The 16954-nt window shown below is 31.9% G+C and overlaps 2 protein-coding genes across 3 annotated transcripts in view; one reads left to right on the top strand and one right to left on the bottom strand.

The window, feature by feature from the left end:
- Positions 1 to 1667: 1667 nt before the first annotated feature.
- Positions 1668 to 7636, top strand: Pdp (pyruvate dehydrogenase [acetyl-transferring]-phosphatase 1-like protein, mitochondrial). The gene is made up of 4 exons (XM_090105304.1): positions 1668 to 2058; positions 3372 to 3510; positions 4553 to 4719; positions 4794 to 7636. The coding sequence occupies exons 1-4, from the start codon at positions 1840 to 1842 to the stop codon at positions 5778 to 5780; spliced, it is 1512 nt and encodes a 503-aa protein (XP_089961430.1). The 5' UTR covers positions 1668 to 1839; the 3' UTR covers positions 5781 to 7636.
- Positions 7637 to 13367: 5731 nt separating this feature from the next.
- The window catches only part of LOC149911313 (frequenin-2), a 201170-nt gene continuing 197583 nt past the window's right edge, over positions 13368 to 16954 (bottom strand). For both annotated transcript variants that reach the window (XM_090105288.1, XM_090105297.1), the window contains exons 6-8: positions 15447 to 15525; positions 14936 to 15024; positions 13368 to 14231 (exon numbers count right to left, since the gene is read on the bottom strand). In XM_090105288.1, the coding sequence (XP_089961414.1) occupies positions 14064 to 14231; positions 14936 to 15024; positions 15447 to 15525 (336 nt within the window). In that variant the 3' untranslated portion in view covers positions 13368 to 14063. The remainder of the gene's footprint in view (positions 14232 to 14935; positions 15025 to 15446; positions 15526 to 16954) is intronic.

Raw genomic sequence — 16954 nt, 5'->3', positions numbered from 1 at the left:
TGAATGCAACTCCGCGGTACCTACACAGCAAGTAATAATATGGTACCAACTGTCTGAGTATTTTGCACCTCAAGTGCACCTGTATTAATTAAAATACTCTTTGGTACTGTGCCTACATCAATGATTTAAAAAATCATTGGCGGCACTATAGGATTAAATCTTGATTAAATATTATTGCTAGGCGAGTACGTACGTAAGTACGTAAAGCAATTGCTATACAAGTAATTAAAAGCAAATTAATTTGCATTCTACATTAATTAAAAGTTTTATCAGAGTACATAGTTTTACACGGTTAATTTTATTTGTTTCATTTCGCTTTCATTTTTCTAAAATATAATCATATTAAGTATTAGTTACATGTTTGATTATAATGGGTATAGTTATTAGACTCCATTTGAATATAAAAAAAACATGGGAATCAGACATATACTGAATCATAATTCGTATAAATAGTCGTATTTCCTGTAATAAGCTCGTAGCAAAGTTTCAAATCGATTACTTGCAGTGGCGCGTAAATATTTTGTCATAAACACGATAAAGCTTCAGCTTGACTAGTGATCGCCTATGTTTTCTTATTATGAATAATAATTATCACATACATTTCATAACGTTATAATAATTATATACGAACAATAGGTAGTAAATATAATACATATAAAATATTCTGTTTACGCATTTGAATCTTAATTTATTCAGAATGATCATATGTACATATTAGGAATTTATTGCGATTCTATTTATAAATTTGAAAAGGCACATACCTTTTCTATTTCCTTTCCCAAAATTAATATTTAATTTTAATTAATAATTAAACATAATTATATGCATGATTAAGTATGAACGTCCAAGTCTGCGTCGCGTCGCGGTCGCTGAATAACTTGTGATTTTATAAAAATTGTAATATTTCCTTGAAATTTTCTGTTCTGTTCTATTTCAAACCAGAAGAATATTAACTTGAATCTTATATTTAAATGGTTTGTGTAAATTTAAAACCAATGTAAAATTTTTAGTCGCTAGAGTCAGTCTACTTGCGACCAAAATCGCAAGGCAAATGTTGCCACATAAAAATAAAAATTATTAAAGATCTGTGCTGTGATCTAGGAATACGGCTGATGCAGCGTTCCCAACCGTACGATAATTATCGTACAAACACGATAATTTGGTGCCTACGTACGATGTACGATAGCATGTTACTATCGTACGCTGATTTTACGATAAATTCTATCAGGCAAAATTCGAGAATTTATATTATTTCACCCATACAAATATGAAATTTTGACGTGTTTCTTATCGAACTTTCATGGGAACAGTGAAATTTTGTCAGATTGAATTTTAAACTTGGCGCGTTTATTGAACATAAAGTGGAAATGGAATCGGTTCAGGTCTGTAGTCTGTACCACGCGTAAAACCAAAGAGTATAATGAATATTAAGGCACGTAAAACGTTTGGGTTTCAGTGTCCCGTTGATTTGACAGCGGTAGTTAAACAAAGATTAACTATAGAGAACTTGCATACTTATCAATATTACAATTTATATGATTTATTTATTTATAATTGACTTTATTCTAAAAAGTACGATAATTTCGAACCAAAAACGCCTAATGTACGATAATTTTACGCCCCTGGTACGATAATCAGCTCACTTCAGGTTGCTAACACTGGGCTGATGTACAGACTTCAGGATTAAAAATATGACAAACTAAATTTTATTCCGTGTATTGACTATTGACTTATTGTCTTCCGTAATTATATAAAATTACGATTTATTCATGTAGAACTTTATTGTTCACATAAATTAAATGATTGCATAACATGGCCGGATAACCTACTGTTTAAAATATGAATTATCCAAATATTTGTGTTGTTATGAATGGATGTATGAAATTGGACCGTGGTTTGAGACAAACGCTTTTCGATACATATAATCGAAGTCATGTTATAAATGTAAAAACCGACCGAAGTCTCGCTTCGAAGATCCAAGTGCGTTCTTTTAGAAGTTCACAATATGCAAGACAATCTCATAAGGATGGCATCACGTCTCTTCCTTCGCCCCAAGAAGTAAGTGCGATGCTATAAATGTTTATATAATCATGTTCGTGTACATAGGAGATAAGATTTTGTACAAGCTATGCTGAATTTTTTATGTGATGAATTGCAATGCTTTAATAATTATTAGTCCCATTAGAAATATACATTTTATAGTATGTCATTAGGTACATATAGATTTAATTTTGTCCAACGTTTGTGTTTCAAATTTCTATATTTGTTACTGATTATACAAAGTTTATGTATTAACCTTAACATATCCTAAATATAAATTTAAATGCTTTTGCCACTGTACCTTTAAAAAGCGAATTTTTAAATAAATACTTTTCTCAATATTTTCAAACTGTATAAGTATAGACAATTTGTGTGTTTGTGTAGCTGGATACCAATATTTTTATATATTTGTAATGGATATATGAAATCTAAACAATTACTACTAGATCCCACCACAGGATTGGTGCGTTCATAGTTTTTTTGATGAAACCAAAATTTTATATGTATATGGCAAGAATGTTTAATTAATTTTTTTCTAATCGATTTTTTTTTAAATTACGTTTACTTATTATTTATAGTCTACATCACAGCAAATTAAATATGCTCTTGTGCTATCCAGATAAAAAAAAATGCATTTTGCCCCCGGTTTTCTTATTTTGAAGTGCGAGTGTGTGGAAAATTCAATCCCACTCTCACTCAATAAATGTACATGTTTTGCCTGGTTTTCAGTGGTTTTGATTTTTAATAACTGTGATTCCAGACAAGAGCTTTAAAATGATAATTGCTATTAATTTTTACATTGAAGAATGGATACAATAACAGATTTTTGCCAGGACTCTTTTTATCAAAAGTGAAATATATATTTTAATAAGTTTATCTGTCTTGATTCAATGCTGTGTCTATGCGAATTAAACATTTCTCATGTTTAGGGCAGATAACGAAATACATGCAAAGAAACTGTACTTTAAAATAAAAAGATTCAAAATTAATAATTCATTTATTCATTGCTTGAACATGTTACATTAGATGTTAACTTAGGGCCGATTTTTCAATGCTTGGTTAAAACTTAACTGTCCAATAAAGTATTACACGATAATATTATAATGTCACATAAACTACCTTGTCATCAACATACGGGCAATTAGAATACGTTTTTAAAATGGCAGTTTTATACATTATTCGACGAATAAGTTTTATCCAAGGATTGAAAAATCAGCCCTTAGAGAAACAAATGCTTGATTATTTTTATCAAAAAAAGTTATGTATTAAAGACAAGGTCTACAATATCAGATATAAGAAGTACAATAATATAATGAACTAAATTGTTACAGGTTACAATTACTCTGCGTAAAAATGAATTTAATAAGGAGTTCACATATGGTGCCTTAAAGTCCTATGATTCTAACCAACTAGCTTCCAATGATCCCATAGAAGACACAAGAAGTGAAGCTCAGTGTAAGATGACACCAGGTACGTGAAAATAACATTATTTGTGTAATAACTCAGGCCTCGGAATCACAGACACAATTATAGAAAATCTATTGTGTCGTGGACCGATCAAACTCTACAAAGTATCTTCATGGGCACAACATTCATTTTTCCAAAAACTTAAATGCAATTTTATTTTGGTTAAAGGTAACCAATTTATACTAGATTCTTGGTACAATATTTAATTATCAACTAAAAATGTTAATGGAGAATAAAAAATCTATTAAAATATAAGTTATTTTACTTTGTAGAGTTCTTTTTTTCTTTTATTGGTTTTTAACGTGATAAAGTTTTTAAAATCGTTTTAGTCGGGTGACATGTTCAGAAACTTGTGTCACACCAAAACCTCACGAGCGCGATCGCAGGTATAACGAAAGAGAGACGGACCGATCTCCCGTCTCATCTCGAGCGCTGCCACCAATAAGACGTTATCACGTAAACATCTCGATCGTAAACCTACTTTACAAACAACCAATTTTTTTGCTTTAATTACTTCGCAAATTTTAAGGAAAGTTCATTTAGAATCTTTAAATAGAGCTCGTCATTGTATTGCACCATGATGACGTCACTTCGAACATCTGCTTTGGATACAAAATGTATGGGAGTTTTAAGATAATCGCCTGTGCAAACTTAACGATTACACCATATTTCTTAAAAGATAGAAGCAGCGTAAAAACACGTTCCGTTTGAAGTCAGCTAATTTAAATGTATATCTTATTTCTTTTTTGCTTATGATTCTAACGCACGGCGCGGCGTTAACTGCTTGTTTATATACCGCATGTTATGCCCTATGCATATACCGCTGTTACGTCAGTTTTTAAATATTATGTAATCCAGTACATATTATATATATACATTGAATCAGAATACTAGGAAAATTTAATGAAAATATAATTCAATTTCTATAAGTAATTACTTTATTTTCAAAAGGATTAATATTATTCTGACTTCTAATATCCTATTAACAGTAAAATAATAAATAATATAAAGTATAAATTTCATATTTTTTATGTGATTTTTACAGGTTACTTAATGGGAGTGTTTGATGGCCATGGTGGTCCTGCGTGTGCTCAAGTTCTATCAAAGCGAATGATGAAATATATCGCCGCTAGTCTACTGCCATCCAATCTTTTAGAAAATGTGAAAAACCAAGAAGAAACAGATAATTTAATAGAAACATTTAATGATAAGGTGAGATAAAACTTGTCAAGTGATATTACAAAGATGAAAAGTTAAAAATTAAATGTGTCACATTATATTTGCAGGCGGATATAGTGCAGGACCTAAAAAATATATACGATACCAGTTTCCGTCACTTTCTATCGGAACTGTCGCAATTTCACAAACAAGAAGTAGACGTAAAATCTGCGCTAGAGAAAAGTATACTTCAATTGGATGATGATCTGTCAAGAGAAGTTTTAGAACCGTTTGCCGCCGATGGAACGCTAAATCACAAGACCCTATCGGTCGCTTTATCCGGAGCCGTCGCGTGCATAGCGTATATCGACGGACCCCATTTGTATGTCGCGAATGTCGGTGATTGCAATGCCGTTTTAGGGACGATGACCGAAGAGAACGAATGGATTTCAAAGAAAATTACCAAAGAACATAACTCGGAAAACTTTGACGAGCTGAAAAGGATATGGAATGAGCATCCGGATAGTGAAAGAAAAACTGTGATAAGAAGAGACAGACTTCTGGGAGAGTTAGCACCGTTGCGAAGTATGGGCGACTTCAGATATAAATGGCCGGCCGAAATCCTATCAAAAATTGCCGTTCCAGTGATCGGACAAAGAGCGATACCGGCTAATTACCACACTCCGCCGTACCTGTCCGCCAAACCCGATATTTATTATCACAGGCTAACTCCAAAGGACAAATTTTTAATAATCGCTTCGGATGGCCTTTGGGATATGATGACGCCGCTGCAATCTGTGAAATTAGTCGGGGAGCACATGAAAGGCAAAGTGTTCTTCAATCCTCTGAAGTTGCCGAGGAAGAATATACAGCTGGGCGATATCAATGAATTGTTATCGCACAGGAAGGAAAGTTTAAAGAGCAAACCAAAGGATAGGAATGCGGCCACGCATCTTATAAGACATGCGATTGGCGGAACAGAATATGGCGTCGATCATTCTAGACTCGCCCATTTGCTCAGTCTGTCCCCGGACGTCAGTAGAATGTTTAGAGACGACATCACTGTTACTGTAATATATTTCGACTCTGAGTACTTAAGACAATGTCCGGCATAATTATTGTGATGTTTATTCAATTTGGTGCCTTTTATTATGATTATGCTTTAGTTTTCAATTTATAATTTAATTGATGAATGTTCCTAGTTTTGTGTGTAATTGTGTATTTTGTTTGAGAATATGAATGTAAACTGACGTATTTATTATGTTTGAACGTTATGCGTAATTATTGTGATGATATTTAAATTTCCGTAATGTGAGATTAAATTGATTGCTTTAATAGTTTATTTCAATTAGATTTATTTTAATTACAATTATTTGAATATTTGACATTGATACAAAATAAATAATTATTCGTATTATTTTATTTTATTTACTTATGACATTGTTTTGTATAATATTTTTAATTATCTATAATAGAATATATTTTTAATTTTGTTATTAATTTCATGAAGTTTTAATTGAAGGATTTATTTTATTTGTTTAATAAGAGATTGTAACAGTCAATCGTGTTGAGTTGTGTGCACAATTGAATTATAAAATATTTTATTATGTATCAATGTGTTCAAGTAACCACACTACAAATTACATATATGTACGTAATTTTAATGATTAATGCTGTGTTTAAAATAAACTGTAAGCGCTTTGTGTATTGTACAAAATTTAGTCGTATTAGGCTTAGACTAGAAACAGAAATCGAGCATTGTAAAATAAGTCAATTATGATTTATCACTTGGTACAAATATTGGCTAACAATTTGATAAGTCTTTAAAGGTGTAGATGGCATTTTTGTGCCTTTTATATAGGTCTATCTACGCGTGGACCAATGGCGGAGCGTAAAATAAGCGTAACAATAAATCCTGCTCGCCCATTGGCTGGATAAATGTATATTTGTAGTTTATTCGCTAATAAGATATTTGTCCTAACTAGAAGCTAACTTTATTTACCCTTTCGTTTGATAAGTATTCAATTTATATTTTAATTTTTTTTATTTAACCGACGTTGCAAAATTTTCAATTTGTATCACTTTTTTTGTGTGTAAAGTGTATGTCATTTAGCAGGAACTATTGTGGCATGTTTAGATTCAAAATGGAATCTTGTTTACTTCAATAGAATTAGAACACAATATAGGATGCAATAGTTAGGAAATGTTGAGTCATCCATTATCACCTCATACTGAATAAGTATCTGATACTTGTTTTACAACCGGTTCATTTAGACCATCTTCAAAGTCATTTGTGTAATTTTTATTGATTTAATTGTTAGCACTAAAAACTTAGCATGATTGCTATATTAAAAGAATAATTATGTTTTTACAACAGGAGGAGGTTTTGGCATTTATACACTGCTTTAGAGTCGCCATTTTGGTAAAAAAATCTTTGCCAGAATTGTGTGCTACCCTGTACATATTATAATAGTCATATATAGGATTATATCTTTAACCTTACATTTAAAATTAAAAAGCTTATTAAAGGGTTAGAATTTACCATAAAAGAGTTATCCGTGCATAATCGGATTTTAGATGAGTATCAACGTAAATATTGGTGTCTATTTACTTTTTCTTTGCGTCCAAAGTACATTTTTTAGTGTTTAATAAATATGTATAACGTAATTATAGCTGTCTTTATTGATTAATTCGTAATAAGTCGACCTTACTACAAACTCACTATTCATATTTGTGTACCTTATACATCGATCTGACTGAAAGAGATCCATATACATATTATGTACTTTAGAATCCACTGTATGTTCCTAGACGGTAGTGCAGCATGACCTGTGTGTGTGTTATGTGTTCGTGTGTTGTATCACGCATGAGTGATCTTTAATTAAATGATTTGATTTTTTTGGCCACTCATGCAGCATGATAATTCACGTAAACGCATGACATGCTAGCGTTACCGTCTAGGTACTTTATATTACTATACAGGGTGTCCCACTGTTGGCATACTAGGCTCAAAGGAGGTTATAGTTTTGCATACGCTGAGTACGTAAAAAATACTTATAAAATTCCAGACTCATTTTTATTTCAAATAGATGAATTCTTAAAACTCTTTGTGTACACCCATAACAAGCAACCCACCCAACTTTGCCACCAGCACGTGAGCTATCGTTTAAGATTATGTTTTCATAGACAAAATGCTCACATTAGAGAAGTGGTATATGCCGGCTGCGCGAAGCTAGAGAAGAAAACATGGATTTTCAGGAAAAATTTAGCAAACAATTTTTGACGTAATTTTGTTGTTTAAGTATTTTTTACGTGATCAGTGTATGCTAAACTACAAGTCCCTTCGCGCTTAGTATACCAATAGTGGGACATCCTGTATACATAGTAATATAAAGTACCTAGACGGTAATGCTGCAGTGCTGCAGTGTCTGATGTCAATCAAAATAACAATAATTAACTAGTACCTACTGTATAAGGTTCGTATAATAGGCAAAATATCTCGCTCAAATATTCTAAATATTGTTATAGCACTACAACGAAGTTTATCTGGAATTCTGTACGTTATTTCGTACATAGGTACCATTTTGGCTAAATATTCCAATGTTTTCGAATCCAAATGCTTTAAATTTCATTAAAATAAGCGGATTTAGATTAACATCGATGAATGTGTGTATGTACATTTTAATCTACGTCCATAATATATATTAGTATTGTATATAACTAATATAGCGGATCATAAGGACTATCAATTGTAACTAAACTGTGAGAATACGAATTTCTCATTGCAAACAGCAGCTACTATAGAAAATATTTTTGCTTTATGCAAGTCACGTTTGGATTTTTGGAAACCCAGTAGTTTTTAATCCGACTATGTGTGTAATATAACTATTTCTATATGTACTTTACTTGGACGTATAACTACTATAATTATAATCATTTTTCTAGTGTTTACTGTACAATGTATTAGTGTGCTATGTGGCCCTGTAAAGGGTGTGGTCGTCAAAGATGATGGTACTACGTTGTATTTTATATAAGTATTTGATGATAATACGTCTATTTCCACTGAATATTCACAGTAAACCTGTTCGAGTAATATTATGGGGTAAATCTACTATGTATAAAACAATAGCTGCTCCCCGCGGTTTCACCCCCGTGGCTTCGCTCCTGTTGGTCGCAGCGTGATATATAGCCTATAACCTTCCTCGATAAATGAGCTTTCTAACACCGAAAGAATTTTTTAAATCGGACCAGTAGTTCCCGAGATTAGCGCGTTCAAACAAACAAACAAACAAACTCTTCAGCTTTATAATATTAGTATAGATTATAGTATTAAAACGGAAAGTTGATTACATTGTTCCTGCAAGGTTTAAATCTATATTCTTGTAAACGTGAACGTTGTTAATAAGATTCTATTTCTGATTTAGTTATGATTTGTATTGATTCTATATATTTTATAGCAATGCAAAATTTCCAGACAGTAGAAATTGTTGGTCTTAATTCTAATAAATTGTGTTATTTATGCACATATCTTTCTAACAAAATCAGATAATCCGTAATCACATCATAAAGATTCATTTTAAAGGGGTTTGAAACTTTTTGTATGGACGCTGGCATATCGACCCGCCGCCATTTTGATTTTTTTTCAAAATCAAAATGGCGGCGGGTTGATATGCCAGAAAGTTTCAATGCCCTTTCACTAGGTATGGATATAGGATAGTAAACGTTCTGTTAATTGTATTTCTACCATTTTTATTGAAATTTGTGTGTAACACTGCATATTTGTTATATTTTATGATTGTATTGTGGTTATTAAAATTAAAGAAACTCTGGAGAGTTGTAAGCTGAAATATTAAGAATTGTTTTTAAGTTTATTTCTTACTGTCCGTTCATTTAGTTATTAATTTTTGTCGCCTTCAATATTTCGTATGGTTGTACCAAAATGAAACATGCGTGTGTAATAATATCAATGTTTTAATCCCATTTATAAATTAATAAATGAATTAACCTACCTCAATTGTTGTTTGACTGATTTTAACCCTAAAATTTTGTTAACTCTTGTACGTATAATACCGTTTACAAAGTTAATGAGAATAGGCCCTAAATTTAACCCTTGCGGAACTCCAAGGGTATTTCATTGATTCAAATTCATTAAGAACTACCTAGAATAATCTTCCCTGTATGCATGATTTGATCCATTGTAAAAGTGAACCAGTTAAACCATATATTATAAGATGCGGTATCTCGTCAAAGGCCTTGCTAAAATCTATGTTGTACTTATTTTCCCACATGTAATACCTGTGCAATATTATTGTAGTTGATCTCATTTTAACGAATCTGTATTGGTGACTTCAGATATAAAGTTAAAAATATTCCTGCAACTTAGGACTCCAATGACTAACTAGTCTTTTACCAGCTGCATAAATGTTTCGAATTTTAGAGTTATCATCATTATTTTTTTTAAATAATCATAGAAAGGTGAGTGAATTTATAGTTATATACTTAAATAGTAGATAGAGAATAAGGGAAGGATGGGGTAAATAAAACACCGATTCCATATCAACTTGTTTATTAATAATAATTTATATTAAAAGTGAATATTATATTAAGTAGTAAGTAAAGTAGGCGAGTAATTAACACTATATACACACAGAGAGTTACTAAGTATTCAAAATTTCCTAAAGAATAACTAATAGCAGCGAACTGAACTCATTACACATTATTTTAATACTAACCTTAAATTAAATTTCCTTACAAATTAGCTTTCATAAAAATAATTGCGCAGTGAGTAAAACGATCGGATTCAACATAATAATTTAATTAAAAGTATTCTTCATGAAAGTAATATTATTGTATCATGTATGTTAAGAATTTAGGAAAATTATTCCCATTTGAATAAAGAAAAACAGTCCTTAAGGAGAAAAACAATGAACTTAAATTGTTAATAATGAATGAAGATTTATCCAAACATGGCTAATCGTACCATTTAAGGTTTAATTTTGTCAGAAATTGATATTTCTGGGTATATTGACCGAAAACGGTTTTGCTTCGGAACCAGATTCTTGCGAATTTGTAAAAGATTGCATCATAACGCAGAAGTGTAAAGTATCGTCGATCCTTTTACTCACTCCGAAATAACCCTACCTGTTTTCCAAACTTTACATAGAGATAGTATCTTTGCGTTTATAATCTCCTAATTATAAAGATTTTAAAACATTAACGTGCAAGTAGGAAAATAGACAGGAATAGGGTAGATCTTGATAACATTGAAGCTTAGCACTCTTATATTACGCTTAAACTATTTTTCTTAGCTATCGTTAGTGAAGTTCACATTTGTAGAACGCTCTCTAAGTATTTTCAAGATTTTATGATATATACCTAGTAGAGGAACCGATTTGCGCGGTTGTATGAAGCATTGACTCTGTACTTTTATTTACTCTTCTGATGTTATCCTACGTTCGTTAACGATAGATAAGAAATATCTTAATAAACGCATAAAGTACAGTTAATAATAATAATTTAAAACATTCAGTTCGCTGCCGATGCTAACGTGAAACTGGGTAATTTGTAACAAAAAAAATATAGTAAGACTTCTAAAAGACGAAACATTGATAACATTAAACACTATTGTTTTATCTATCGTGAGAAAGCTTGGTAATATTCTTGAAAGGCAGAATACATTAAAATCTCGTGTCTACTTGAAACATTAAATCACATTGATCTATTTTTATCTAAGAACGACACCTTACAACGAAGATACATAGTGTAAAGCAAAATGGTAGAGTAGATGCGGTAAATAAATAGCGTGTGGTTTAAACTAGAGTTAAGTATGTTGCTCTAAAGAAGACAGCTTCCACAGTTCCAACGTTAATCCTACAATGCACAGCCCGCAACGATAGATCTAGATTCTATAGATTCTAGTTCGTTTGAGGATCTTGAAGCCTCTCTATAGGTACTTGTATTGGCCTCTGGTAGTTTATCCGATCATGTAGAATATTCAAATTAACAATAATGGATAGGTACCAATAACAATATGATAAAGGCGATAAAGCTGTTACCTAAAAAAATAAAATTTACAGTTAATATTATATTTATTTGACCGATGTTGACAGTTAACACATTACATGTGCGTATAAGCTAAAGGTCTGATTGTAAATAATTTATTGTTGTAGAAATACTTCTACTTAAAGGTTAGCAAAATAATTTATATGTTGTTTTTTAGACTGGAAGCAACATCCTAGTTCTGCAACTGGATGGGTAGAGAATTTTAAGCTTCATTAGTATTACCCAATCTACGTTGCTATTCTACTTACATAACTATAACATATCGGGTGATGGGAATCCTTCGAAATTGTTAATTTTATAGTTGTCTCCGGCGAAACCGTGTTATTTTTAAGGCTTAAGTCCATTCCACAACCAGTACTGTTTACGACATACCATCATCAGAATTTTGCTTCGACGGTTATCAAATGATTGTTTTTAAATTCTATCCAAGTGATTTTAATGTCATTTATTCCTTAATAAATTACAATTTTCATAAGTTTAACATGCCTCTGATGTTCTCTTTAAAAATTTCTTAAAAGTTTTTTTTTCGTAATTTTTATCCATGTTATGTTACATATCATGGCATTATGAGTATATTTTTAAAAAGTATCAACTATGGGGCTGTAAAAACCCAAACGTACTTATGCCAAAAAACTTTATATTGTCACAAAGTACGAATACTAATATAACGATACAATGGGGCGTAACTCTTAAAAACCTAATAATCTAACCAACAACAACAGCAACGTTAACAAAATTGTGTTATTGGATGATAATATATAAATACATAAATATTAGGTATAATAGTTAGGTACGTCTCCTAAATGTTGGTGTAATTTTACTTGACAAGAAGCGTAGCAGAGATGCATTTAAAATTGAGTTTATATATCTAATTCAAAATTATACCTACCTATTTGATCACATAATGGAATGTATAAACAGAAAAACTAACTCTTGTTAGATAGATATAGATATCCACTTATTTGGGATACTGTTTTAATAATTATACTGTAAAATGAGCAATCCAATAAATTCAATATTAAACGGGATGCGTGACTATCAACACCAATGTCTAAATATTTAAAATTGTATGGAATATTTTTTAAGGTTAAGGCAATATTTACATTGCCCTCTATAAATATCCTAGGTTAATGTGTAACATGTTCATCATCTTCACGAGTAATCGAAGGTTTCTGCATTATTGTTTTATTTTAAAAAGGTTCATTTTGGCATTCAAATTAACATGATACAATATTCTTACTCTGTAAATGAACAATTTATGTTTATTACCATGTTGATAATCAATCAGGTTAATTTATTTAATCGTAGATATATTATGCAACTGTGTGTATATTTAAAAAGATACCAATGGGAATTTTGTATGAGCATAATGATATTATATGAAAAATTGGTAAATTTGTCCTCAGGGAGGATTAATCTCTCGCACGGATTCGTCTGCCACAAGTGAGTCAAAAAGGTCGCTAGGTGTGCTTGTTAAAAAATCAAATGATATTTATAACGGGAGATAATTATCAATTTTCTCAAGTATTTTCAGTGTCACTTGCCATCTCTCAGCTCTCATGCGAGGATCGTCATTACTTTAGTATTTAATTACATTAATTTAGAAATTATATTTACAGTACCAATAAGAGTACCAATAATTAGAATCGGCAATTTTACATTTTTGTTTCTAACAAAGTAATCTAAATTAGCAAAAATATTTTATGTTAATGTATGAAAATGTGTGAAAATTAACGGCAGACTGAAGAGCATCTCAAAAGGTATTGTTATATTTGCACAACCTTGAAACTGAAATAAAATATTCATGACTTGTGTAGATGTTAAAGATGAAGTCATATTGCCTGGCACAGTGCCCACCGATCCCCGCATTTTTTATTTACAACCGTAACTTTTCGAACTAGATCAAGAGTGTAATCGTTCCAAATATATTGCGAGCTCATACATTCCTTCTTCTTGTAGAAAAAAGGACAAAGGACAGTCACAATAAACAGGAGAAATAGACACGGTGCGACTGAAGCGTAGTACATCAAAGCTTAAAATTTGCGATAGTTTCACGACATCCATATATTGTTGTTTCTAAGAAACTGGTTAAGTGATATCGTTCGCTCGGAATTACATGGCAAATACTTAAAAACGCCTTTAATTCCGCCCCATGTCACTTTCTTATAGTTCACGAAGGTGGTCATAGAAGACCTTGTACTGTTGTAGGTACTGCCAGTTTCAATTGAATGAAGTAAACTGAATGTTAGATAAGCAACAGAAGAAAGCGTTCACGTGGCGGCGTTACGGGTAAATCTTTAAGTAAATGAGAAATCCGGCGAGAGAATGACTGTCGATTAATCTCCCCCGAGGGACAGGGCCTGCACAATGCGGGGATCAGCCTTGCTGCCCTCGCGGAACTCTTCCAGGGTGAGACGGTCGTCGTGGTTCTTGTCCATTTGATCGAATATCTTATCCACGCGTTTTTGCGGAGTGTTCTCGTCCTCTGGCTGCGGAGTTTGCCCCTAGAAACGAGAAAAAGTGCTATATTACCTAGGTACCTTTTTTAAATGCACTTAGAACTACTTATTGGATAATTATGCAATACCGTCATAGTGTAGCTAACAAATAACAGTTCAGTTATCTACAAAATAAATACAGAATCATATAGAACAGGACGCGGGGAAACTAATAATATCAACGATTTTCATGTCGGTGTTGGTTTTGTGTCGACTCAACTTTGTACACTAGCTGCGGTATCAGATACACCGATTCCGGAGATCGCTGTTTGCTCGGTGGAAAACGACACGAGCAAGGAAAATATTCAACCCCTATTTCCAATATTATGGTGTCACCCTTAGCCATAAGCCACATACGTTTCCTATCTAGCAATTGATTCTTTAATTAATTATTCGATAGATTTTATCAAGAATGTAGGTGGATTTATTAATTTAATTGGAGTATTGTCACTGAGAATTGTTGTTTTGTCTGTAATTCTGAAAATATGATTTATACGTAGACAACAACAAACAATTCCAGGTATTTTATTTTGTTTTTTGTCAACAATACGCAGAAGTGATTATCCCAATTCCCAATGTTACTAGAAATCATGTTGTTAATACGACAATAATAATAAATATGCCCGACATGTTTACATAACAATAATTTTCTCAACTTTGGATAAGAAGTGTAAAGGGAACGTGTTATAAAATAGTTTGTAAATACATACCACCATCTGGTATATAGCGTCCACTATGTTATACATTTCGTCCCGCGTTATATACCCGTCGTTGTCCACATCGTAGAGACGAAAAGCCCCTAAAATATATATAAAAAGTCGATCACATACTTAGTATGTATTAAACGTAAAATATACGTTCTGTATGCTCCATTCAGTCCGAAAACAGCTTCATAAAAGTTTTTATGTACTTTGTTAAAGATTTATCGAGATTCTATCTTGAAATAAATTTGCATGCAAAAGGAATGTGATTTTCTTATACTTTGATAAGTTTCGGTGAGATATAGTAATTGATAATAATTGTAGGAACATTTTGTAGAAAGCTTCTTGATCAACTGAAAAATCTGCAGTTAACATTTGAATTTAGGTACTTGAATACGATATCATGTCACACAAAACTATTTTTAACAGGTACGTTTAAATTTATAAAGTCAAGTCAGGATGATATTAACATTAAAATATTTATAAATACACAAAAAGCTCCAAAAGGCAAGCAACTCACAATGTAACTTTTCATCGAGATTTCCTCGCGATGTCACCGATAAAGCCCGTATAAACTCCTCAAATTCTATTGACCCGTCCTGAAAGAAGAGATAACTAATTAATATAATCTTAAAAATTAATTGATATCAACCAATAAAAAATATTATTTAAACATGTTCGAGGACATCGGTTACACTTATTTGTGACAATAACATAAATGTTTTAGTAATATTCTAAATCAAATTAAATTCATGTGATTAATTCAATTGGTTTCAAGTTTAAATCTCAAAAGTTCAAATCACCAATAACAAAATTATTATGATAGAAAATGAGAAAATCTTTTTCTACCACGTAATATAAAAGTACCAAAACAAAATGTGGGCACGATGTGGTGTGAGTAAAAATTTCATTAAATATAAAACTATAAAACTTTCATATTTTATGAAACATTTCATCTATTAAGTTTATTCGTACAAGAGTCGATAAAAATTGTAAAGGGAATGCTGTCTCGCTGCGATAAGAGAAATATTAATATATTACCAAAGTGTTCACAAATGCTGCCTGCACTAAAGCTTTGTTATATATTAAAGGCAATTTCGAGTTTTCAATACGAAGTTTTAATATTCAATCATCATTATATTCTTAGCACATTTCAATTAATTAGATAACTACTACTGCTGCGAATAAATGAAAATTATTAATGTATGTTTTTTTTTTAATTTTTGAAAATATTGGTCGATGTTCGTCCATATTACAAAGGGGGAATCATTAGGTAATTGAAACAATAGGAGTGACAGAGATATCTCATTATCCAGGAAACGTATAATAAAGGATAGAATCACGTGAATGATCTCATTTAAAAGCCAAAAACATCGAAGTAAAGGAAGTGGCTTTATGTGAAACAAACTTTAGCTTTCCCCAGTTTCGCGTGAATGGCTGCTTGAATGGGCACGATTAGCTTGCAAGATGTTATGCGCTACAATATTCCTGCATTTTATACTGACCTCATACTTCTGTTAAACATTTCACACACACACACACACACACATCACGATCTGAATTCTGATCCTATACTAAGCTTTTCGCTTGCATTATCAGTTATGGTACCAATTGGCTGATAATTAACACCCAGGGCCAGATATAGAGCAAGTATCGATTCATCACAAAAATATTGTCCCTGGATGTGAATCGAACGACCTCTGGCTTCCAAGGCAGGGTCGTTACCAACTAAGCCAACCCGTCTACAAATTTCACGATATAATCTTCTTCTTATCTTCTTATATATAAAATTCTCGTGTCACAATGTTAGTCTGCATACTCCTCCGAAACGGGTGGACCGATTCTCATGAAATTTTCTGTGCATATCGGGTAAGTCTGAGAATCGGCCTTTTTCAATCGGTATTTTTCATATGTACCACGGGCGAAGCCGGGGCGGACCACTAGTCTTATATATAAAAATGAATCGCAAAATGTGTTGGTAAGCGCATAACTCGAGAACAGCTGAACCGATTTCGATAATTCTTTTTT

The sequence above is a fragment of the Colias eurytheme genome, chromosome 1 (assembly GCF_061535395.1).
Source record: "Colias eurytheme isolate Ceu_HAF_F1 chromosome 1, ilColEury1 Martin Lab GWU primary, whole genome shotgun sequence".
NCBI classification, from domain to species: domain Eukaryota; kingdom Metazoa; phylum Arthropoda; class Insecta; order Lepidoptera; family Pieridae; genus Colias; species Colias eurytheme.
The sequence above is the reverse complement of the archived record's forward strand: the minus strand, read 5'-3'. Positions and strand labels throughout refer to the sequence as shown.